Source organism: Platichthys flesus, chromosome 10, assembly GCF_949316205.1.
Source record: "Platichthys flesus chromosome 10, fPlaFle2.1, whole genome shotgun sequence".
Classification (NCBI taxonomy): domain Eukaryota; kingdom Metazoa; phylum Chordata; class Actinopteri; order Pleuronectiformes; family Pleuronectidae; genus Platichthys; species Platichthys flesus.
Genome location: NC_084954.1, coordinates 15086462 through 15110095, shown reverse-complemented (window position 1 = coordinate 15110095; position 23634 = coordinate 15086462). Strand labels below are relative to the sequence as shown.

Sequence of the window (23634 nt, the reverse complement as noted above, 5' to 3'; positions counted from 1 at the left end):
CTCAGATTTGAATTTATGGGTGGCATCAGTTTTCATGCATGATGCCAATGAATCTGAAGTACACATGAAATCTCACATTAACTCAAGATCAAAGTTTATTGTATTACATTTATTTGTGTCATGTTCTGTCAGGGACACAAGTGACCAGTTTGGATAATGTTTCTGTTTTTATTATGGTTTCTCTTCGGGAGGCTCACGACACCAAGAGAACCAGGGTCTGGTGCTGCATCCGTGGCCTCTCGAGGATACTTGGACTCAGGGGAGCGTTCATCTCAAGAGTTCAGAAAAAAGGGATCACAGGTGCAGTGGCCGCACCTGCTAGCAGCTCAGAGCTTTCCACGAGACACCACTGAAGAAGGGATGGCACTTAATGTCACTCACACCTCCACCTCCAGAACCCAGGCGATAGCCGGCATCGAACTGAAGCAGCTGTAGGAGAGAGCAGACGAGATATTGTTGGATCTTTCACTGTATACATGAGTGCGTTTTGTTTAAATTCAATTAATTGAACTAGAAAGCCTCGTGGGCGAGTGAGGCCTCGGATCTGACCTCGGTGAGCAGAGATGCAGCTGCAGCGCTCAGGTGGTCGGGGATCAGCAGCTGGGTGTGAGAATGGATTCCTGCCGGGTGGAGCTGCCACAGTGGCTGCAGGCACAGTGAACAGAGGAGCCATGATTGTAGAAATAATGTACAGGACAGAACATACTCGTAGTGTTTATACAGTTATTCTAATGCCTATGATTTATTCTACCTTTTATGTTTTTGTTATTCATATTTATTCTATTTTGGTAAATTTACATAATTTCAACTCAGGCACTTTGATTGCAATTCATGATTGCTGCATTTTTTTGTGTGTTTTCGTTTAACTTTTCATATGTGCACATGGGTCCTGAGGGACGCGCTTTCCTTTCACGGTCTGTTTTACAGTTATGGCTGAAATTAGATACATATTCTTTACACTTGCTCTCTGCTCACCATTCCTGTCAGAAGTTCAAACAACAAGGCCCCAAGACTCCACCAGTCACAAGCCTCCGTTACCCTGGACACTCCACCGATCTCTGCCGACAAGCAAAAACACTTGTCAGGATGTATTCACGCACCTTTCTTTAAATCAATTTGATGTTTTTCTACTGTGGCTCTTTATTTCCATGCAATGTGCAGCACTTGTGCTCATAAACAAAGTGCACAAACTATATCTTGCCACTAGGGGGCAGATTACACCAGGGAAGAACCGCGCTGTAGTTTTTACCTGGAGCACAGTACATCTTTTCCATGGCTGTGGAGCTAATCTCGGTCTGAACTTCACTCCACTGGCCGAAAAACGTCAAACACACCTTTCCTGGGAAAAATATAAAAAGTTATTTTTTTGTTTTTTCCCCCCTTCATAAAGTCTTGCGATACAGGCACTTGACAAACTCACCGTTGCTGGTGAGCAGAACATTTCTAGGGTTGAGGTCCCGACACAGGACGCCCTGCTGATGCAGACTCTCCAGGGCCAACAGGATCTGTGCCCCCCACACACGCACCTCCGCCTCGGGAAGCCCCCAGCAGGTCTGCATCTGGCCTGTGCGCCGGGAGGACTTGACAGGGAAGCGAGGCAGGTGGCACCAGCCGTCCACCTCGATGATCTGGTCCTCCCCCGGCTCCTCCGATTCCCCTGAGTTGAGGAAGGCATCCTTATAGTCCTCCCCCCTCTGGGCTCCAGAGGAGAACCAGCCCATAAATGATCCATCCTTTGCAGGTGCCACCTTCTCTCTGGGACTCAATTCGTATGCCTCCTCTACTCCCTCTCTTACCTCACTGGGACATGCTTCCCCTCTGTGTTTCCCCCCTGAGAGGGCCCAAGGGGCCTTTGACTGCGTCCCCTGTTTCCCTGACGTGCATTGGTAGAGCGAGGCAGAACCAGGCCGGGAGTTTTCTGAGGTAATGTTTGTGTCTGTGTGGTCAGAAAACACTGCTCTGTCCGTGCTCCTGATGACCACCATACCGTTTCTCTCCTCTGTGGTGGGGCTGCTGCTGTCCTGATTCGAGTCTGTTACTATGTCTGCGGAGCTAGCACTTAAAACTGAACCCTGGTTGGAGCCATTGGTATCCCATGATGCCCTGCCTCGAACCTGGGTCTGGCAATGGAGAGGGAGATGCAAAATGGCAGGAGAAGAACTCAATCCGTTGTATTCGCGATTTCCTGCTTTTATAAATGAGGTCTTGTTTGTCTGAGGTGCGGTTTGTCCCAGTGTGCTCCCTACGACACCCTCGCTCACTGCATAGGGGTTGACTTTCTCGCAGATGTGCGCCGGGTCCGCAGCTTTCCAAGCCACCTCGAACTCCGAACTGCACTCTGTCAGGCCCATCGCGGCTTTCTGTTGGTGGAGCTCTGACATGACGTCCAGAGCTTGGCTGACGCGGGAGCAAGAGAGAGGAAGAGCGGGCGTTTCCTGAGTTTCGCCACAGTGCAAACACAAACTAGGGGCAGGTGGATGGATGGAAGTGTTGACCTGCGTCCTCGGAGAGCCGGGCTGCAGAGTCAATCGATCCAGCTTGCTGTAAAACGATGCTGCCGAGCGTGTATTCTGCAGACAACCCGTCTCCTCGATGTAGGAGTGAGTACCGCAGCTCTCCACCCGCTGCTGGGTCTCGTCCCACGACGTGGGGAAGTCTGTGTCTGGGCTCTCATCAGTTAATTTCTCTAGAATCCCCCCCGTGCCACCTTTGGCGTTGTGCTGGTAGTCTGTGCTGATGGTGGGAGAGGTGTAGTTGGTCTTCAGCTTGATGCTGGGCTGGCCAGACGTGAAGCAGTGTGGGTGTTCCTTGGCTTTCTCATTCCTCAGTTTGTGCAGTTTGGAGAAGATCCTCCCACCTAGGACGATGGAGGGCAGTCAAACAAAACAGTAATGCATTTCAGTTGTACCTCTGCAAAGGAGGTTATCTTCTACTTTGTTATTTAGGAGGATTAAACGAAAAACTGCAAAAATGTTTTCCATTGACATTCAATTTTGTGAAGGGGTGAGGTATGAACACAGGATAAGCCTATTCAATTTTGGTAAAGTTCACAATCAGAGTGGGCAGATCCAACCATAACATTAGTTTAATGTTGTAAGATAATGCGTTTGTTGACATTTAACTGACTTCCAAGGGAAAAATGTATGTAGCAGGATAAAAAAAATATTCAGGCCTACTTAGGAAACGGATTGTATAAGTGTCTGCAATTTGGTGCTGACTGAAATGAAGCGAACTATTGGTCTTTGGTGGAGATATGCATTCTACTGAGTGCAATTGCAATTGTTAATACTACTCCGTGATTAAATGCATTATGAAATAAAAGACCTCACAGGCCTCCCAATACTGACTCACCTTTGACATGCTCCAGATGCAGGTACACAGCGTCCTCACTGACGTAATACCTCAGCAACTTAACCATGTATGGCACCCCCTGAGGAATGATGGTGGACTGATCCCTGCTCTCCCAGCTCGACTTGACCAGACTCTGCAAGAACACACGCATGTAATGACTCATCCGTTCAGAAAGAGGGAAATACTGAGGCCTGAGCCCGCGGCAGCGTCAAAGCCAAAACTGACCAAAAGAGGTAAATATGACTGTTGTAGAAAAGCAAAAGTAGCTGCATAAATGTAGGAAATATCATCAATTTGGCTATATACTAAATGTTGGGGGGGGGGGGGGGGGGTACATGACAGCTTGGATTGCCTCCTTTAGAGATTAGGATCTTTCTGTTGGAGTGTCTCCCTGGAGACTGAAATTTGAGCTGCAGCTGCTCTGGCTAAAAGCGTGAGAGCTCTCAGGCAGATCAATGCTCGGTAATACTCAGGGAGACAGGATGGAGGAAGCTCCCATCAACTGGCCTGCCACAAAATTAGGAAAAAGACTGATTTGAGGCCAGATGGACGAACCCCCACTGTGAGAGGATAGATGTAGAAGGACTTGTGTTTGATTTACATGTGAAGTAATTCTGTGAAATCCCCACCCGTTTAGGCTGGACTTCATTGTTTTCTCTTGTTTAGTGTCCATGGAGGAAAACTCACCTTTACAACAAATGTCTCCTTGTTGACCATACTTTGGACGATCAGGACCTACAGGACAAAAAAATTAACTTTTTTTTACAATTGGAAAGCAGCTGAATCTCTACTGTACATTTGACAAAGTGTCACATAAAGCCACAAGACAACCGTCTCACCTTATCGCTCACCCCGACCACCTTACACATCTCCAGATCCTCCACGGGCGAACTCAAGTGTCTGATTGGACGGAATCTCAGACTGCTGTAACCCTGGTGATGAGAGTCACATAGAGTACTAGTGGTAGTGCACATTGCAACCGATAATTGTGTTGTGTTTCACAATATTTGAGAAATATCGGCATGAACTAGAACGCAACTCAGTACCTCCACCAAGGCGCAAGAGTCCGCTCATGAAAGCAGATTAAACTGTACTTTATCTATGTTTTTTCTTTGGATCTGCACCAAATTTGCACACATTAAAATAAAGACCCTTGAATAATTTCGGAACAATTGTTGTTGAAAAACGCACCATCTAGCAACAAAGTAAAAAATACTTCCTCGATCTGCCCCCTGAACCAGAGCCAAAACAAAATGTAACGGGTTCTACCCTGACCCGAAACACATCCTTCCACCAGGTTTCATGATAGAAGTTTTACTATTAGTGTGCTAACTATCATACAGACAGAAAGACAATGAAAACTTGAAGCTCACAGTGATTCTCTTACCCCTAAATGAGAGCTTCCCTTCCCAAGGTTGTCCTGGAGATGTGTAATGAAGATTTCCTCAGCTCGCTTCAGATACTGGGTTGTCTTCCTCTTCACAGCTTCCCGCCGCTCTTTGTTCGGGTCCACTGTTCGACAGTTAAACTCAATCAGACACCAGCAGAATGCAGTAGCTCTCGGAAAAGAATAGTTTGACGAGACAAGACTCTGTCCTGAATCCTTTGGTCCAGGATAAGACTAAGAGGCAGTAACACGCAGCTACTATTGACACTGAGTGGAAGACAGTGTTTAACCTTTGGTTTGTGACTTCCTGTTTTTATTCCTGCCCATGATTCTATCATGTGCCCTGTGCAAACACGCCTCTTTTAAATTCCTCATTCCCTGTCACACTCTGGCATAAAAAAAAAAAAAAAATCCACTTACACTGAACTCCATTCAGCAGTAAGTCCACCCCGTTCTTATAGTAACTGAACGCTGCCTCGTAGTCCTCATTAACCTCGCTGTCCAATGCCATGCGGATCTGTTTGGCCGCCTCCACCAGGTAGTCTCTCTTTGCCATGGCTGCCTTGTTTTTGGACCCGTCAAGGTCCAGCTGGGCCTGGATGAATGCATTTGTTGGGCTTAATTCAGACTTTGTTGACAGTTGAGTTATAATCATGCTGTTTGTTGTTAAAATAGAAATAAAAGGTGACTGTTACTGCTACTGCTTGAAGCCTGAGATGCATATTTTGATTCTCACCTGTGCTCCCTGGCCTTATCAACAAGAGCACACATCTCTACAGTCTGTGGTCCCTGGGCTCAGCGCGGCCCCAGCGACTCCACGGCTCAGGTCCTTGCAGCAGATCATGATCGTCTGAGGCAGTGGAAACAAAGAGTTAACCTCCAGACCGGCACAGGAAGTGAATGCAAGCGTGTGCCTACTATTTCTGATGAATGGAAAGGAGCAGGGGTGCAAACGTCCAAGATGACAGAGGGATGACTCAGAACACTGTCATCCTTGTTTTCTTTCTTTGCATGTCTGAGGTTAATGACATATTAATGTGTTCCCCTTAGGACGATTAAAACCTAAAGATCACTACTTACTACTATTAAACCATACATTTGTGTATATAGACCGTAGATACATACATACACATGTGGTTGTCCACCCACACACTTTGACAAATCATACTAAATGGACTATTTCCGAAAGGCAAATATATTCTTTACTAACAAGCATGTTTAGAATAATTATTTGTCACATGAAACAAATACTATACAGGTCAGACTGTGTATGTAAAACACAATGTTCCTTTCCCCAAATATCACACACAAACACATACACACCCAATTCCGGTCACAGTCATGGAGGCAACATCCTCTAAGGAGTGTTATGAAACACAGAAAGCCATCTTCAGCCTTCTCCATTATCTTCTGAACATGCATTTTCAAAACCTCTGGATGAGCAACCCCCCCATGTTGATTAAAATGCACAAATAGCACACAAAAACAGGCGTACACACACATATACACACACATACACACACAGTGTACCTGATGTGAGGCATGCATGCCCTGGATCCTCCGCCCCGGCAGCAGCAGCAGCAGCATCAGCTACCGAAGCCCATGTCTCCATCAGCATCAACACACGCATCCCCCGAACAGGAGAGGAGGAGAGACAACCAGGCAAGGCCGCCGATTGGCTCAGCATGATGTCACTTCAGGGTACCATTTCGCACAAGGCGCTCACGACCCCTCCTCTTAATGTGAGAGATGCTGTCTGATTTAAAGAGACAGTGCTTTTTTTGTATGAAGGCCATTTTCATCCCTGGCTTTTACTTCTAAAATGGACTGTTTGGCTTGCGGTGTTGACTGGTGGACGATCCCACAGAGGAATTTACCCTTTTGTGAAAGAAGCATGCATCACTGCTTTTTGCTTTGTTGTCAGCCGTCCACTGTAACTGGAGGGATCACCCTGCCCATGAATCTATAATCTGCCGGGTCTTGGTGCTCAGTACCAGATGGAGCGAGGCTCTAACCACAGCACAAAGGAGAGTCATCTCCATCCCGGGGGAGGGCCAGAGGGGGGAGGGAGCTCCAGTATGGAGCAGGAGGGAAGGAGAGGGAGGGGTGTTCATCAGATGTTGAAACTGCACCCCAAACCCCCCCCCCCCCCCAAAAAAAATAGAGAGGTGTCTGATTTTCCACTGTTTTACTCAAGTCCCATTGACCATATTCACACAGCGGCCGCTCATTTCTGTTGCTGTTATGAACAGATTCATGTTGCACTGCTATGATCCAGGTTTAACTGTTATTTCACTGGTCCCTGACTGATCAGCAGCTGAGAGACAATGGATAGTTCAAATCTGCAGGGATATGGGACCAGGTTTCAGGTTACAAACCATATTTAAACATTAACTGTCATTAGCTAACGTTAGCATTCAAGTTTTTTTAGCAATGAAATAACAATGCACATCTTGGACATATTGATATAAGACTGTGAGTAAAACGTACTGGATGTGATTAAGCCAGCACCGTGATGTTAACGGTCTTCTGATCTCAGAAATATTCTGTTGAAAGTCATCTGTAAATACATTGTATGACTGTTCTTAAAATCAAAGACTTTACAGTCAATGTCACATTTATCATCAAATTTATATATAAATAATATTTCTAAATTACAGCATTTTAGCTTCCCACCCTAAGCGTGATATCAGAGGAAAATGCCAACCATGTGAGTATGTTCAATTCTCAAATGTTGGAAATGAAAAAAAAAAAGCTTGACACCAGTTTGAATGCTCTCTTTAATTTTTATTCCAGAAACAAAGGTGTTGTGGAGAGGGATCAGAAATGTACAAGAAAGTCAGCAAAGATCCTCTGCACCAATCACAATACAGCAGATCAAGAAAACGATGATTCATTCTTTGTTAAACCTCACGTTATAGGACACGTAGTAGCCATTGTTGTACATGTAGAGCCTCTGATCAGTGGGGTTGTAGTGCAGGTTGACAATCTTCTCCTGGAATTTCTGGAGGGGGATGCTCATGTATTTCTCCTCCTTAGTCTTGGTATCGTAGGCGTAGTAGATCTCCTCTGTGTTCAGATCTTTGGGCCTGGTCGCATACATGACCCCACAAACCATGAAAGCATTCCCAACTCGAGGTTTGTACGAATTAGTGTTCCACTCGTCCTCAATCCCAAACGATTTCTCATCTATTTTAGCGATCGAGATTTTACCCTTGCCCTCCTCTGTGGCATAAATTACCCACAATCCTTTCTCGTCAGCTGAAAAGTCAAGGTACTGGTTTGGCGCATAGGTGTAGGTGAATCTCTCACTCGCTTTTGACATTTGTCTGTGACTGTAAACGGACGAGGTCAGATTCAACTTGGACATTCTGAATGGATTAGCAGCCTGGTAATAAATGGTGTTGCCATGAACTACATAATTATTACCGGTGCCTTCGTAGCCCTGTGGCAGGCCGTGGTGTGTGAAGGACGACCTCTGGATGAGTTTGTCATAACTAGAGTAAAGGTAGAACTCGTACACGTTGGGCCTGCTGTACGCACCGTACCAGTACATCGACTCGAAGCCTCGGACAGGCTTGGAGTCTTTTCCCCAGCCGCCATATTGATAACCTGGGTTCAAATGAGCGTTCACTTGGATGACGGTCGGCTTGCTGAAGCTCATGATTCCTGTGTGGTTGCAGTTTCCTGGAAAGAGGAAGGTGTCAGTACCTCTATGTCACGTGAATCCTGTAGCTACTTCAGAAAACTGACACACTCACCAACATCTGGCTTGAAGATCTCCGCCTCCTTCTGGCACTCCTCCAGTTTCCTCTGCAGCCTGGCGAACTCGATGCGGATCACGTCCAGGTTGCTCTTGTCGTAAGTCTCCAGTTGGTTTACGATGAGCGTCATGTTACGAATCTGGATATAGACCCATTAAAGGAGACGTGCTCATATTCAGGTTCATGAAGCTTTTACGAAGCTTAATCTATGTCACATTCATTTACGATTCTCTTTCATTCTCCCTGCCCCTTGACTGTTAACTGTATGTTTACCCTAATCCACTCAGATTGTGCCATGATCTTAATCAGCCAATCATGTTGCTGCTGTCAAACTTTTAATGTCTTCTCCTCACTGTTGCTGCAAGCTGTCACTTCAGTGATGTGCAACCCTCCTCCTCCCCAGTTTACTCACCTCATTCAGATCATCAACATTCTTTAGATCCCATCAACCACCATCAGTGTCCAGACCCAGAGGGGGTTTCCTATACCATACAGCCTCACTCAATTTAACCTTGATGACATCACAAGGGGTCTGAGTGTCAAATAGACAAATGTCCCAGAACGTTCTACTCATGTGCATGGCAATAATTCTGGTTATTTTTTCTGCTAGAATCTTTCCTAATTTAAAAGTTTTTCTATCAAAAGTCCTTGGTTGGTTTGGAAAAGTAGTGATATCGTAAATCTGGCACATAGGAGCAAACCCAACATATACCACATAACCAATCAAATCTCAGACGAGGTTGTAGCGAGGTAGTGAGTTTATAACTCTATTTGTCTTTCTCACCTCAGTGTACAGGCTGTCGAACAGGGGCGAGGAGGAGTTGAGGGAGTCTCTGAGCTGCGACACCAGAGCCTCGAACTCTCGGAGCTCGATCCTGAGCATCTCAAAGTCCAGTTTGACGTAGTTGTCGGCGCTGCTCTGCAGCATGGCCACTCTGACTGTCAGCTCCGTCAGTTCTGCCATGAACGCATCCAGTTTGCCTCCATAGTGGACAAGCTGAAACACACACAGTTTGTTTACTACATTTTAACAAATTCTCCTATTACAACACAACCACAACGCAGACAAATTATATTCTGTATTAAATTTCCCTTCTAATGATATGTGGCTGCAAATAGTTCTTATTCATTTCTTTAAAATCCTGCAGTGTAATGCTGCATTGTGTAGAATAGATGCTTAATTTTTAAGAAAATAATATGCAGAATTAAAATAAACTCTGAATCATCTCGATTATTATTATTATTATTATTATTATAATGTTGATACTGTGCTGTACATCTGAGCTTTAAAAAACGGAGCATGACATTGCAAATGAAGCTGGAACTGTGTCATTTCAGGTACTTTGTGTACAAATGTGGTGCATTATGAATATATGTGATTGATAGAGTAGTTTCATTGCAAAGTAAACCTTTGCTTAAATTTGGAACGCATTACATTCAGATCCATAAAAATGGTCACTGTAGCAATTTTTCTCATAAGATATTAAAAATGACAAAGGGTGCATATTATTGCATTATTTTAGATAAATTAGGATTAAGGTCATTATGGGTTTCTAATCCCTAGTATATCTGGTCACTGGTTTTTCACTTTATTTTAACCTGATTGTTGTACATCAGGTTTCACACAACTTATTCCAAAGTTAGTAAAAAAGGAAATAGAACAACATAGAGGCTGCTCCGTGTCCTACTGACCTTGTTCATCTGGATTTCCACCTCCAGCCTCAGATCTGTGGTCACTTGCTGCATGTGTTGCACTCGGTCGGCAGGGAAGATGCTGTCGGGCAGGAACACGCTGCAAACACACTCCAGAGCTCCACCCGATGTGGTTACATTCCCTGACTCCCAGTCCTCCACCGGCTGCAAGAAGATATATTGTTCACCAAAATAATCCATAGACTACAATGAATTGAAAGATGAGTGGGACTTACGAGCCAACCCAGTGCAGGAGCCATCATGGGAAAGAGGAGCAGCACATTCAGAGTCGTCATGTCTCTGCTGGTAGTTGGTCTGATCACTGTCTGACCTGATGTCCACTATTATCAGAGGATGTTCCACTTCTTATCAACCCACCTGAAGCATGTGTCTTGATTCCACTGTCATAATAATTTTATTAGCATCCTTGAGATCGGTGCAGGTGTGCATATTTACACATTATATGGAGGGATTGGAACAGTTTTATGATTTCAGATTGTGTCATTTCCTTCTTCACACTTAAGTTTATTTAGACACTTCAAAAATTATAGCATGAGAAGAGGAAGTGTTCAGGATGTGGCTCATCTGGTTGACTTGGTGACTCACATACTGAGGCAGACTGGGGTCTGACTTGTGGCACTTTGCTGTGTGTGTTCCCCTCTCTCTCTCTCTCTCTCTCTCTCTCTCTCTCTCTCTCTCTCTCTCTCTCTCTTTCCATTCACGCTTAATTTGACCCTGTCAATAAAGGTATAAAATGCCCAATGAATATATTTTTAAAAACTATTTACAATATAACTGAGAGTATTGTGATTTTAATATTCAAATGTTGTGCTTCAGAGTCAGAGACTATGACAAGAGGATAACTTAAGCACAGACTATAAGTATAATTTAAAATGATATATAAGGGGAGCTTTCGTCCTGAAGGGTTATTCAGACTGTATGGTTGACACCTCATCTCGAGCTACAACAAAGCTGTGAACGAGCTATGAAGCTGAAAAGCAAAAAGTGTCTGAAATGGCGAAAAGATGACAAACATACTTTGTGCACAATACATGAGAGCAGTTTGGATGTCTGACACTCAGAATGTTTTTTTTATTTCAACTCAGAAACACAGAAGTAACAAGCTATGCTCACCAGACTGATGATATTTCATTTCTCTCTCCAGTTTATATTTTGATTAGCTGGGACTGCAGGTTAATTGAAAAACTGGAAATTGAATATGAATGTAACGAAGCAGCTTCTTCTTGAATCATGCTGCTACTGCTAATGTATTGAAAAGGCAGGAACATCTTCATCATTCTCTTCTTTGAAGGGATTAAGGAGCCCTGCGGCTGACGCACATTCATTTCTTTCTGCTCCTGTGTATCAACCTATTAAAATATCTAAGTTAATTACAGAGTGACGGCAACTTCTTTATTTATTTTTTTGCTATTTCTGTGTCTGTTTGATCGCCACCCATTATACTCTTGAGACATTAGAGTTGACCAAGCCAGTATTTTTAAGTTAGACTCATTTTCTGTAAGCTCACTCACAAGCTGCAGAACCTTGACATTTAGTTCATTTTGATCTTGACACTGAAAGATACGGAGAATTTGATCATTGCAGTTTGCTAAAGTACCTTTTATACTCTATGTCATATGTATCTGGCATGATATGTGTTCTTTTAAATCTGTTATTTACTTACTCATTAAGATTTTCGATCTGTTTTTCTAGAGACCTGCAGGAGATGTATCGGTTATGGTAAGAGGAGCTGTAGTTCCTGCTCGCTTCTCTCCAGATTACCAACCCTAGTTTTAAAAGGTTCTGCCAAAATGTTTAAGATTGTAGGGGAAATGTAAGATGATGTATTGCAACTGGAACATGAGCTGTTATTACAGGGTGTAGACCGAACCGAAAGCTAATGTTAATCTGAAAAAGGTGCTACTAGTGAATTTACTATTCATTTAGTAATGTTTTTTTCAATCCATACAATATTGGATGAAACCCTCTGGATTGTACTTACACTAGTTTACATCTCAATGAATTTTGTCATTTGAATATCTGGAATCTGGACATATTTTATTACTTTTCCCCTCATCGAATGCCTTCATCAATTTTGTAACTGCTCGATTTATATATATATATATAAAAAAAAACATAACCTCATTTGAATGCTTCAGCTTAATTTTATTCAGAAGTAAAGAGTATATTGCTTCATAGAGCGTCACAGGGCATCAGGGACAAAGAGAGCGAACACAGATCAGTCGTACCAATCACAATACGTTAGATCATAAAGCTGAGGAATCATTCTCTGTTAAACTTCACATTGTAGGACACGTAGTAGCCGTTGTTGTACATGTAGAGCTTCTGCTCAGTAGGGTTGTAGTCCAGGTTGGTGTATTTCTCCTGAAACTTCTGGAAGCGGATGTTGAGCTGCTTCTCCTCCCTGGTCTTGGTGTCGAACGCATAAAAGATCTCCTCTGTGTTCAGATCAACCGACCTGGTGGCGTACATGACTCCACACGCCATGAAAGCGTTGCCAGCCAGCTCCTTGAACGCAACGGTGTTCCACTCGTCCGCAATGCCGAACGATTTCTCATCTAGCTTGGCGAGGACAATCTTACCCATGCTCTCCTCTGAGGCATACATTACCCACAAGCCATTTTCATCCGCTGCAAAGTCTAGGTTCTGGTTATCTGCATATCTGTACGAGAACCTCTGACTGGCAGCTGGGATCACTCGGGAGTCGTATTTGGAGCTGGTCAGATTCAGCTTGGTCATACCGAAAGGCGTGTTGTGCTGGTAGTATATGGTGTTCCCGTGAACAATGTAATTGTTACCGGTACCTTCCCAGCCGTCTGGTAGGTGATGGCGTTTGAATTCAGACCTCAGAATCAGCTTCTCATAGTCGGCGTACAAATAGAAGTCGTACACATGGGGGGTGCTGTATGCACCGTAGAAGTACATTGACTCGTAGCCTCGGACAGGTTTGGAGTCTTTACCCCAGCCCCCATATTGGTAGCCTCCATTCAAATGAGCGTTCACTTGAACCACCATGGGTTTGCTGATGCTCATGATTCCTGTGTGGTTGCAGTTGCCTGAAAAAAAAGGAGGTAAAGGTTCAAAATGACTGAGGATCTACATGTTTTGTCGACTGTCTTCTGACAAAGCTGCCTCACCAATATCTGGCTTGAAGGAGTCCTGCTCCTTCTGGCACTCCTCCAGCTTCTTCTGCAGCTTGGCGAACTCGAAGCGGATCACGTTCAGGTTGTTCTTGTCGTAGCTCTCCAGTTGGTTTACAATGAGCGTCATGTTATGAATCTGGAAATAAACACATTCATTAAACAGAAATCTATAAAGATTTGGCTAAACTGAATTTTAACTCCATGAAAAGACCATTGTGATTCCCAGGGCCAACACCACATTCTCGCCACAGATTCAAATGTGACTTTCCCACCTCAGTGTACAGGCTGTCGAATAGAGGCGAGGAGGAGTTGAGGGAGTCTCTGAGCTGCGACACCAGAGCGTCAAACTCTCGGAGCTCGATCCTGAGCAGCTCAAAGTCCAGTTTGATGTAGTTGTCGGCACTGCTCTGCAGCATGGCCACTCGGACTGTCAGCTCCGTCAGTTCTTTCAGGTAGATCTCCAGTTTTCCTTGATAGCTCACCATCTAAGTGAAAACACAAGTCAACATCATGACGATTATACCAGAGCACATGTTTTTATACCATCAGGCCGTCAGTCAGCCCCGAGCACCTTGTCCATTTGGAGTTCCACTTCCAGGATCAGATCTTTGCTGACTTGTTGCATGTGTTGCACCCGGTCGGCAGGGAAGGTGGTGTCGGGCAAATACACGAGACAAACGCACTGACCTGAGTCACCCACTGATGCGGTCACATTGCCAGACTCCCAGTCCTCCACTGGCTGTGAAATGATCAAAAAGGAAAATGTAAGTTTAAATGGGATTGTATTGAATTTGCATGATTGGGTCAAAGAAAGTTATTCCCTTACAATCCAGGCTAAAGCAGGACTGAGGACTGGAAGGACTAGCAGCAGAATTGGCAGCATCATGTCTCCGTCTATCTCAAGTGTCTCCTCAGATGCTTGATCAGAGGGTTTTTAAAGGCAGCTCTTATCAGGTCATCACAGACACCTTCTCTCTTCCCATAGTTATTGTCTGAGCTCGTCACAGGCACACATGTTCATTCACAACGTTTGGCCGTCACAGGCATTAACTTTGTTTGGTCACGATAATCTCTTGATAAGATCTGATCAGGACACGGGTAGTGGATGAGAAAAATGCCATGTGTTTTAAACTCCAGCAAGTTTATGGCCTGTTAGCTGACTGTGATGACCTACCTCATGGATGTTTTCACACCTGTCCGTTGGTTGGTTGGTTTATTTGTTGAATTGTTAAAATGATTACACAAAAACTGCTGGACAGATTACCACAAATCTTGCTGGAAGCATGTTGCATGGGTCATGAAAGAACCCATACAATGTTGGTGCGGATCCAGATCAGTGGCGAATCCAGAAATATTTTGTTTATTTCTTTAACTTTGCGTGATAGGGCAATATCTTTTTACATTTTCACCATTTTCCCTGTATTAAATAAGGGATCTTGATGAATAAATCCAGGCCCAGTTAGTGTGGCCTGAGGCTAAGAGCCATTATATCATAGTTTAATTTAATTTCTTCAAAACAAAGTGGTTTATTCATATTTAATTTACTAACTGTATAAGCATTAACTAAGGACTCACTTTTTGAATAGAGGAATCCAATTACTTTTGTTATATCCTCCTCCATATGGTTAATGCAAAATCTTAAACATGTGACTTGGGTGGTGTCTTTAAAAATGTGACAGTTATAAACACGTTAATCGTGTAATACTGCAAAACTTTTTGATGTTAACATTATGCATTTTATTAATGTAAAAAGCCAAATCTGTACTCAAAATGACGGTTTTTAAGATTTTATATTATTATAAGCATAGAACAGATATACTGATAGAAGTAATGCAGTAAATGCACAGCAAAACCCTGACAGTGAGTCTGCTACGTCTTACAGTGTCAGAAACGTCTGTATGTTTGCACAGGATGCAGCACTTTGTTCACTTGAGCATCAAATGACATCTCAGAATTAAAGCAGGCAGCTTTAAAGACAAGAGAGACAGAAGAGATTGTCAATACTGTTTGAACTGGGGCCAGGGTTTTTGGAATTAGAACCATCTCTGATTTTGAGTCATCTGCCTTTTCATTTCATCCTGGCAGGACGTACTATGGGAAATACTGGTGGAACAAGGCCTTGAGCTGAGATACAACTGTGTATCATCTGCATAACAATGACAATTAATGTAAGTTATCATGTTTAACAACAGTAAGCTAATCATTAATAGCCCTGTAGTTCAGATGCTGTAATTTTATGTCAAACTTTTTGAATGTTTATTGCAGCAAAACATAGTGTTTGACGTTTACGCTCCGACTTCATCAACTGAACAGTCGGAGCAAATATTTATAAGCCCTTCTTTATTGAATATATGTATGGGTCAATTTCATCAGTCAACTATATAGAAAATCAATAGAACTCCACATGTCTACTGTCTTTTAACTAATTAAATATTTTCTACATGAAATTTTTTTTTTTTATATTTTATATACAAACACTATTTCTATAGTGAAAGTGTTTATTATGAACATATTCTGTATTTATTTTTTTTATTTGTTATTCCTATTGCCTTTTATATTTCTATTATCTTGTCTACCTCTTTCTGACCTAACTGCCACTGTAAGTAGGGAATGTCCCCAGTTTGGGGTCAATTAACTTCAATGTTATTGTATCTTATTTTCTTGATAGAAGTATTGATACTGTCATTTTCAGTCATTATCAAGTAATACATTCTATTCATGAGCATTTGCACAAAACACAACTGACACTTATATGATGCTTCAGATGATTTATTCACTTATTATCATTTAAGAAGAAGGATAAAGGAGAAAAACAAGAGAAAGAGAAACACAGAGATAGAATCATTAATTCATTCATAGGTTCAGTAAATCACTGATATTGCTCAGGAGGTGAGGACCAATTGAGGCTGAGCAGTGGCTGTAGTTGTGTGGTTAAACCACAGGTGATAGCTGACGTAGTAGCCGTCGTTGTACATGTAGAGCCTCTGGTCTGCAGGGTTGAAGTCCAAGTTAGAGAACTTATCCTGGAACTTCTCAAACAGGACACTAATGTGACTCTCCTGTTTGGTGCGGGTGTCGTACTTATAAAAGATTTCTTCTGTCTTGATATCTACAGTCCTGACCGCATACAGAACCCCACACACCATAAAGGCGTTGCTCACCCCTGGTTTGTAGACGCTAGTCTGCCATTCCTCCTCAACCCCAAAAGAGGGCTCGTTTATCTTAGCGATGACCATGCGCCCGCTGGACTCCTCCGTGGCGTAGGTCACCCACAGGCCGGTCTCGTCGGCAGCAAAGTCAAAGTTTTGGTTGGGCATGTCGGTGTAGGAGAATCTGGTGCTGGCTTTAGCAATCACCCTTGACTCATATTTCATGGTGGTGAAATTCAGTTTGGCCACCCCGAATGGACTGTTAATCTGATAATACAAGGTGTTGTCACGGATGATGTAATTGTTCCCTGTGCCCGTCCAGCCGCTCTGTAAATTGTGATGCTGGAAGTTGTTTCTTAAAATTAGATTCTTGTAGTTGGTGTAAAACCTGATGTCAACAATGGAGCCACTAGTGTAGCCAGAGTACCAGTACATAGACTCTCTGTCGGGAACAGGCTTGGAATCCTTCCCCCAGCCTCCGAATTTGTAGCCAGAGCTTAGATGGGCGTTCAGCTGGCTCACAATGGGCTTGCTGACCCTGATGATGCCGCTGTGGGCACAGGAACCTACAAAGAGAACAGAAAATGAATCAAATGAGTCTTGGGAGGGCCCTCAAGACATTTCTGTTAGTGTGAATGAACTCACCAATGTTGGGGTTGAAGAGCTCCTGGTGGCGTCTCTCGCACTCCTCCAGTTCCAGCTGCACCTTGATGTATTCCCGGCGGGTCACCAGAACCGCGTTCTTGTCGTAGGTCTTCTCCATCCTGTCCAGGGTCTCCACCATGGCTGTGATCTAAAACGCATAACATGGCCTCGGTTTGTCAGCACCATGGCTGTTGACAGCTGTGGCGACCATCCGCCGTACTTACCTGCACGTGCAGAGACTTGAAGATGAGGGTGGAGCTCGCGATGGAAAGCTGCAGCTCTTTAACTAAAGCCTCCACTTGTTTGATCTCCACCTTCACCTCCTCCATGGCTGCGTCATTGTAGCCGTCTGGGTTCTTCTCCATCTTCTCAACCTTCACTGTCAGCTGGATTATTCTTACTGCATATGCAGTCAACTTGGTCTCATAGTCTTCCAGCTGAAATCAGGAAAAATATAACTTTAGACACTATATGTTTTGGTCTGTCACTAATTCGTTTTGCTGTAAATGCTTCCAGTATATACGTGAGTACCTTGCCCATCTCCAGTTCCACTTTGTGGGAGATCTCCACAGCTGTCTGCTCTACCACCACCAGGTCTCTGATGGGGAAGATTGAACTGGGCAGGAAGGCATCACAGGTACATCTGTCCCCGCTTCCACCTCCTGTCACATTTCTCACTCGCCCTTCCCTCCATCGCCCAACAGGCTGAAAAGAAAAGTTACAGGAACATTAAATCAGCTTAACGCTTTAGATATAGATACATATAAAGAACAAAGATGCCTCAGTCAATCTAAGTCTTGCCATACATACCCCCCAGGCCGCTGTGGAGCTCAGAAGCGAAAATATACAAAGAGTGCCGATCATTGTGGTGCAGGGCTCTTGATGGAGACAGCTGAATCTTCTGGGTTTATATAGACAGTGTCGATGTCTGGCCGGGTGCAGCAGCTGTGCTCGTTCACAGCATCATTAGCCACAAGACACAGGTCGAGATATGTGACGCTTCATGTTATCTACAGCAAACAGAAATTAAATACTCTGGTGTCCAAGTGTTATAAAATGTGATGATCCTCAGATAGCCCAACTTATTCAGCAGGAAACAGAATGAAATGTTGACTAGGAAATAACCTGCAGTATGAATGGACGGATGCTGTATTTGTCAATCTGTCTTTTTCTTATGTTTTAATCTGCATTTGGCCTTTTGTTGATTTGTTATTTAGCAGCATTACGCTAAACCTACTGGACTCATTACACGGAAGGAATCCAATATATTTTAGTGAGGGTTAGGGTTAAATGGCGTTCAAATCATTTTTGGTTCACTTTCTTCAACACTGTGAGATAGAACTTTGAAACTTTTTTGTCACATTATTTCAAATTAAAGTTCAATTTTAAAGAGTCATCTTCATAACTGTTACATCTTCATTGGTCTATTAGCAGGATAACACAAAAAATTCAGAACCAATTCTATTGAAATAAGGTAGAAGGATGCAGGACATTTTTAATCAACTTTCTTTATTATTGCAATGTTGATTTCTTTTTTTTTTACATTTCCACTTGTTTCCCAGAGACATCATCTTGGAGCTTGATGGAAAAATCAGGGGACTAATATTTATGAGTGTGTGTAATGTGGGACAGGTCCAGATAAAATCCAGATGTAGTGAATTTAAATGTGGTTTCTTAAGGGGACTGTTGGGCCTTTGCAGAAGTATGTGCTCTACTGAGAGCCATTCAAGTTAAAGACACGATAAATATAAAATAATATGTCTTTAATGTGAGGAACACAATCCTTGGGTGACACATAGAAACAATCCGAACCTTTCATTGACAGTCACTTCACATTTTGATTAGGATTCGTTGAGCCCTTCTCCTCTTGCTTCTTCGTTTTCTTCTTCCTCACTTTCTTGGTTTTAGCTTTACCCTCTGGCTTCTTGGCGTTGAGAGCCGGCCTGGATCTGGTCAGGGGGTTGGCGGTGGGGCTCAGCTTGCTGCGGCTCATCTCTGGATCAGAGCGTATCCCCTGAGCTGAGATGGACTTGCCTGGGGTGAAGCGTGGGGAGTCATCCAGCAGGTTGGGCTGGGAGTAGGAGCGCATCGCCAGAGAAGTGGTTGGACGGAATGACGGACTGCCCCCTAGCCTGGGCAGGTGGACATGCTCGTTGCTCAGGTGGGTGACAGAGTAGCGACTGCTGTTAGACATGACAATGTGGTGCCAGGAGCTGAGGGGGGTGGCAGAGAAGTGCTGCGGGCCCCCTGAGTCCTCCTTGGCAGCACCTGGAGACATGACTATGGAGCCATGGGGCGTCACCGCCTCCACAGCCTTCTGGAAGGTCTTGAGGATGCGGTCGCTTTTCTGCTTTTCTTTCTTCTGCCGGGACTCAACCTTCCTCAGCTGGCGGCGGTGATCCCTCATCATCTGTTTCCTGGTATCTGCCAATCCCCTGCACAGACACATCAGATCATCTTTACAGCACTGAAACCCATTTACTACAGCCCCTCTGTGCCATTAACAAACACCACTCCTTTACAACACCATGTTTTGGATCTGGATGATTTCCAGAATAATCAAACAGTAGCACACTGTATGTGCTCACCTGTAGTCCACCATCCCTGTCCTGTCACGATCAAGTCTCTGAATCAGCTCCTCAATCTGGTATCGATCCAGAGGTATGCTTGATTGCTGTCACAAAAAAAAAGTGAAGGAGTTTCTACTTTTTCATGCACAGCATCAGTGAATTACTTGTAACTAACTATAGGATTTTATTGATTTGTTCTGTGCTCTGTGCCAGTCATGATCAGCATCAGGACACAGATGCGAAAAGGATTAGATGACACCTCATGGATGATTTTAGAGGACACTATCATGGTATTCTGTCAATGAAATCCACCAGTGCCCTTCTTAATGTATATTTCAGTGACTCGTATCGCTGCTCAGTAAATCAACAATTATTGGTTCACACCTGCACGGCCTTCCTGAAGTCGGTGACAGGGACACGCATGGTGCCGTCTTTGTCTATTTTCCTGAAGAAATCCCACAGACGCAGTTTGCGTTGGTCCAGATAATCCTTTTGAAAAACAGAGCAAATTATCAAGCAGTCAAATTATAATTAAAAAAAAAATTGTGTGCGTAAAAAGCTTACACACAGATGGGAGATTACAATTCAAAACATACACACACTCTGTGACTACACAGACCTGGATGATCTTCATTGGATCGACCCGTTTCGGCGGCTTCTTGGCGATGAACCCCCCCACCCCTCCATACTGTACATCCAGACCCGGATGCTCCTGACACGTCACCTCCAACAGATGCACAAAGCTCTCATTCACCAGCACGTTCTGCTCTGTAAAAAAAGCAAAAAGGTAAAAAAAAATGCAATATTTGATTAATATTGATACAAAACTCACAGCTAGTTTGATGTGTTTGTGATCAAATGAAAAACAGCCACTCACACTCAGGTTTATCTCCTCCAGGGCAGTTCTAGGTGTGTTCTTCACCACATTAACCAAGGCCAGTGCTCCCTCTACCGTTATAGAGTTGTACGCCAGCTGCAGGAGTTTAAGTATTAAAGCATAAATTTACAATGTGCCTGCAGCCGTACTGAGGATGTGTGTTGGCTTTATGAAACTTTGTCCACCCACCAGCAGGACTCGGAGTGTGTCATTGAACTCCAGGCCTCTGCACAGCATGCCGACGCCCTCGTTGGTGAGCCGGTTGTTGCCAAGGTTGAGGTGAACCAGGGTGCTGTTGAATTTTAGGGCCTCTCCCATGGCCAGGGCGCCTTCATTTCCAAAACCATTCCATGATAAGTCAAGGTGTTTTAACATCATATTTACCTGCATATGGATCATGTACAGTAAATGTGATCAAATGTTGCACATGAAGTCAGTGATGACATTAATTTATTATAGTGCCGTACTTTGAGTCCTGCAGATAAAGCTACAGCTCCTTTCATTCTCAGATGATTCCAGCTGAGGTCCAGCACCTCCAGACCTTCATTGTTTGCTGTATAAATTAATGTTAAAATCAGAGGGCAAACATATAGATATATCTACATATTCACTGCAATGGATCTTATCTATAAAGCCATTAGGATTAGTGAATTTTACTGTACCTAACATCTGTCCTAGATGTTCACCTCCTTTTCCACAAAATGCATTATGGCTCAGGTCGAGTTCCTTAATTCTGGAATTAATCTAAATGTTTCCAAAATATATTTTCAACATGGTTATTTTACAAAATAATCAAATAAACCAACAGAGGCTTTTTAGAAGTGCTTTACTAACTTACCGAGAAAGAATCTGCAAAGTATTTAGCATCATCATCAGTAAATGTATTACCTGTTGGGGAAATTGTATTTGTTTAATTATTTAGAAAAATATGCATAAACATAAAACAATAATAATTATTAGTATTGTGGTTCTTGTTATTATCTTATCATTGTTATGGACACTTCAGCTGAGGGGGTCTGTGAAACTCATTGTATCACTCCCAAGTACCCCCCCCCCCCCCCCCTAAATGATGTTAATGTGCTCATTACCTGAAAGCTTCATAGATTTTAGTGAAATATTGTCCAGCAACATTTTAGCCACATGCTCGGCTCCTGCAGACTTCAGAGAGTTGTTGGACAAATCCTGAACGATAAACAGAGGCTGGTGAGGATACCGTCGAAGTCAAAGTATCTTGAAAAGCTCTTGTGCCCTCTACTTGTGGCTCTGCAGTACTGCATAGATACCAGATGCTGGATGGTGAAATTGGCCCTCAGCATTTCCACAATGTATTTGGCTCCTTCAGCTTGGATGTGATTGTTTGCCAGTTCCAGAGTGTTGATGTGCATGTCGGTCTAAATAAGAAGAGCTGCTTATCAGAAACAACAGAGTCTAGCTCATTAAAAATAATTGACATTTTAAACTTACCACCAAAGCAATAGCAATTGCCTTGCTTCCCAGAGGTCCCAGCCCATGGTAGGTGAGGGTCATGGTGGAAGAGTCAAGGTTTCGTAAGAAGTAGGAGACCGGCACCACACCAACGAGCTTGCAGGCCTGCAGGTACACTTCAGCTACAGATGTCTCCTTGTTGCTCTCCTCAATTTCTGGAAATAAGTTACCACAAAAAAAAATGATTGTCTCTCTATGGGCTGTTGCCTTAGTAGCAGTGACAATATATAATACAGCAACAATTCATGTTACTGTGCAATATTACGTTTTTCCTTGACCATTAGGAATTTACAGTATTTTACATGTATATGGCTTTAAAGCATTACAATAAGAGCAGTATCTAAAGACAAACAAAATGTATCCTAGAATTGGATTTTTATGTAGCTACTTACCATCAGACTCCAAGTCGGAGTCAGACTCGTCCTCCTCTCCTCTGGGCTGATCTGGAGATGGACAATCATCATCTCTTAAGCAGAGGGACTCGAAAGATAATGTTGACATCGCATTCAGCCGTCACAGCTCAAAAGTACACTGTGAGAAACCATTTCCCTGACTCAAGAGGAACACAGCGGGGCTATTTCCCTGTTTCTTCCGTATGGGCTTGTGCTGTGAAATGAAATAAGCGTGTTGTGTCCAGCAGGTAATTCGACCCCCAAGGTAATGTGGCATAGCGACATTATTAATGAATGACTCAGTGAAGCATGGGCATTCTGATTAGTGGACGATCCACTCTACCTCCTGGGCCGTAGCAGCTCACAAAGGGAATTGATGTGGTTTGGAGTATAAAACCAACACAACCACATGGGCCTGGACCTTATGTCCAAAATCAACATCAACTGTCATCTGACTGATTGTATTAACTGATGACAATACAGCTTAGGAGATTGTGGATGTGATACATAGAAATTGACGCCAATTTGAATACATTCATCATTTGGCACTGCAGGTGAATAGGATAAAAAAAAAGTCTGTGGTTCTGTGGTCCACAGAACTTCCACAGTTAATGACTTGCATAGTGAAATGTTGTGCTGGAATATGCAGATTAGCTTGTTTGGTGAATTGAGGGGAAATCTACTGCTGCAGACAGACAAGAGGGTAAAACAAACACCATCAACCTTTTGACAGGGAACCATAATAGACCAAAATCTCGAAATGGACCAGTACATGACCAAACAATGTTTTAGCCTTTAGTGAGTAACTGCATCATTTTGATTATAGGCTCCTCATCTTATAACGATTCATTCTTCTAGTTTGTTGTTTGCTGATAGATCTGTATCAAAACGTGTTACAGACAACTCTCCCTCAAAAACGAAACGAGAGAATGGTTGGTAAACTGAAACTCAGTCCTTGTCGCCCGTGTGTGTGTGTTATTTTTAAAATAATATAGAAACTTTAGTAGCCTCGTAGCGGAGAGCGGGGTAATGTGGGACATCGGGTAATGTGAGACACCCCTGTATCTAGGCAACGGAACACATTTGTGGTCATTTGACCATTATGTTTTAAAGCCCCTCCCATCCCCCCTTGCCATGAAGGAGAAGTCGGTGCTGGTG

At 43.4% G+C, this 23634-nt stretch overlaps 5 protein-coding genes across 5 annotated transcripts; all 5 read right to left on the bottom strand.

The window, feature by feature from the left end:
• Window positions 1–88: 88 nt before the first annotated feature.
• rps6kl1 (ribosomal protein S6 kinase-like 1) lies at window positions 89–6401 on the bottom strand. The gene is made up of 12 exons (XM_062397096.1): window positions 6269–6401; window positions 5475–5588; window positions 5159–5333; window positions 4739–4863; window positions 4191–4283; window positions 4039–4086; window positions 3352–3484; window positions 1421–2857; window positions 1250–1339; window positions 976–1058; window positions 550–645; window positions 89–429 (listed from the first exon to the last, which is right to left on the bottom strand). The coding sequence occupies exons 3-12, from the start codon at window positions 5292–5294 to the stop codon at window positions 319–321; spliced, it is 2352 nt and encodes a 783-aa protein (XP_062253080.1). The 5' UTR covers window positions 5295–5333; window positions 5475–5588; window positions 6269–6401; the 3' UTR covers window positions 89–318.
• Window positions 6402–7518: 1117 nt separating this feature from the next.
• LOC133962355 (olfactomedin-4-like) lies at window positions 7519–10508 on the bottom strand. Its single transcript, XM_062397929.1, has 5 exons — window positions 10431–10508; window positions 10195–10359; window positions 9287–9499; window positions 8500–8641; window positions 7519–8425 (listed from the first exon to the last, which is right to left on the bottom strand). The coding sequence occupies exons 1-5, from the start codon at window positions 10488–10490 to the stop codon at window positions 7632–7634; spliced, it is 1374 nt and encodes a 457-aa protein (XP_062253913.1). The 5' UTR covers window positions 10491–10508; the 3' UTR covers window positions 7519–7631.
• Window positions 10509–12353: 1845 nt separating this feature from the next.
• Window positions 12354–14281, bottom strand: olfm4.2 (olfactomedin 4, tandem duplicate 2). Its single transcript, XM_062396532.1, has 5 exons — window positions 14185–14281; window positions 13930–14097; window positions 13631–13843; window positions 13353–13494; window positions 12354–13271 (listed from the first exon to the last, which is right to left on the bottom strand). The coding sequence occupies exons 1-5, from the start codon at window positions 14242–14244 to the stop codon at window positions 12478–12480; spliced, it is 1377 nt and encodes a 458-aa protein (XP_062252516.1). The 5' UTR covers window positions 14245–14281; the 3' UTR covers window positions 12354–12477.
• Window positions 14282–16117: 1836 nt separating this feature from the next.
• Window positions 16118–18020, bottom strand: olfm4.1 (olfactomedin 4, tandem duplicate 1). Its single transcript, XM_062397809.1, has 5 exons — window positions 17963–18020; window positions 17684–17857; window positions 17377–17589; window positions 17153–17300; window positions 16118–17073 (listed from the first exon to the last, which is right to left on the bottom strand). Exons 1-5 carry the CDS (start codon window positions 18014–18016, stop codon window positions 16241–16243), a joined length of 1422 nt encoding a protein of 473 aa, XP_062253793.1. The 5' UTR covers window positions 18017–18020; the 3' UTR covers window positions 16118–16240.
• Window positions 18021–18977: 957 nt separating this feature from the next.
• LOC133962450 (leucine-rich repeat-containing protein 74A) lies at window positions 18978–22585 on the bottom strand. Its single transcript, XM_062398060.1, has 13 exons — window positions 22477–22585; window positions 22064–22239; window positions 21883–21990; window positions 21688–21781; window positions 21438–21487; window positions 21262–21343; window positions 21067–21152; window positions 20789–20983; window positions 20600–20695; window positions 20342–20485; window positions 20107–20211; window positions 19741–19826; window positions 18978–19587 (listed from the first exon to the last, which is right to left on the bottom strand). The coding sequence occupies exons 1-13, from the start codon at window positions 22583–22585 to the stop codon at window positions 18978–18980; spliced, it is 1941 nt and encodes a 646-aa protein (XP_062254044.1).
• Between the last annotated feature and the right edge of the window lie 1049 nt (window positions 22586–23634).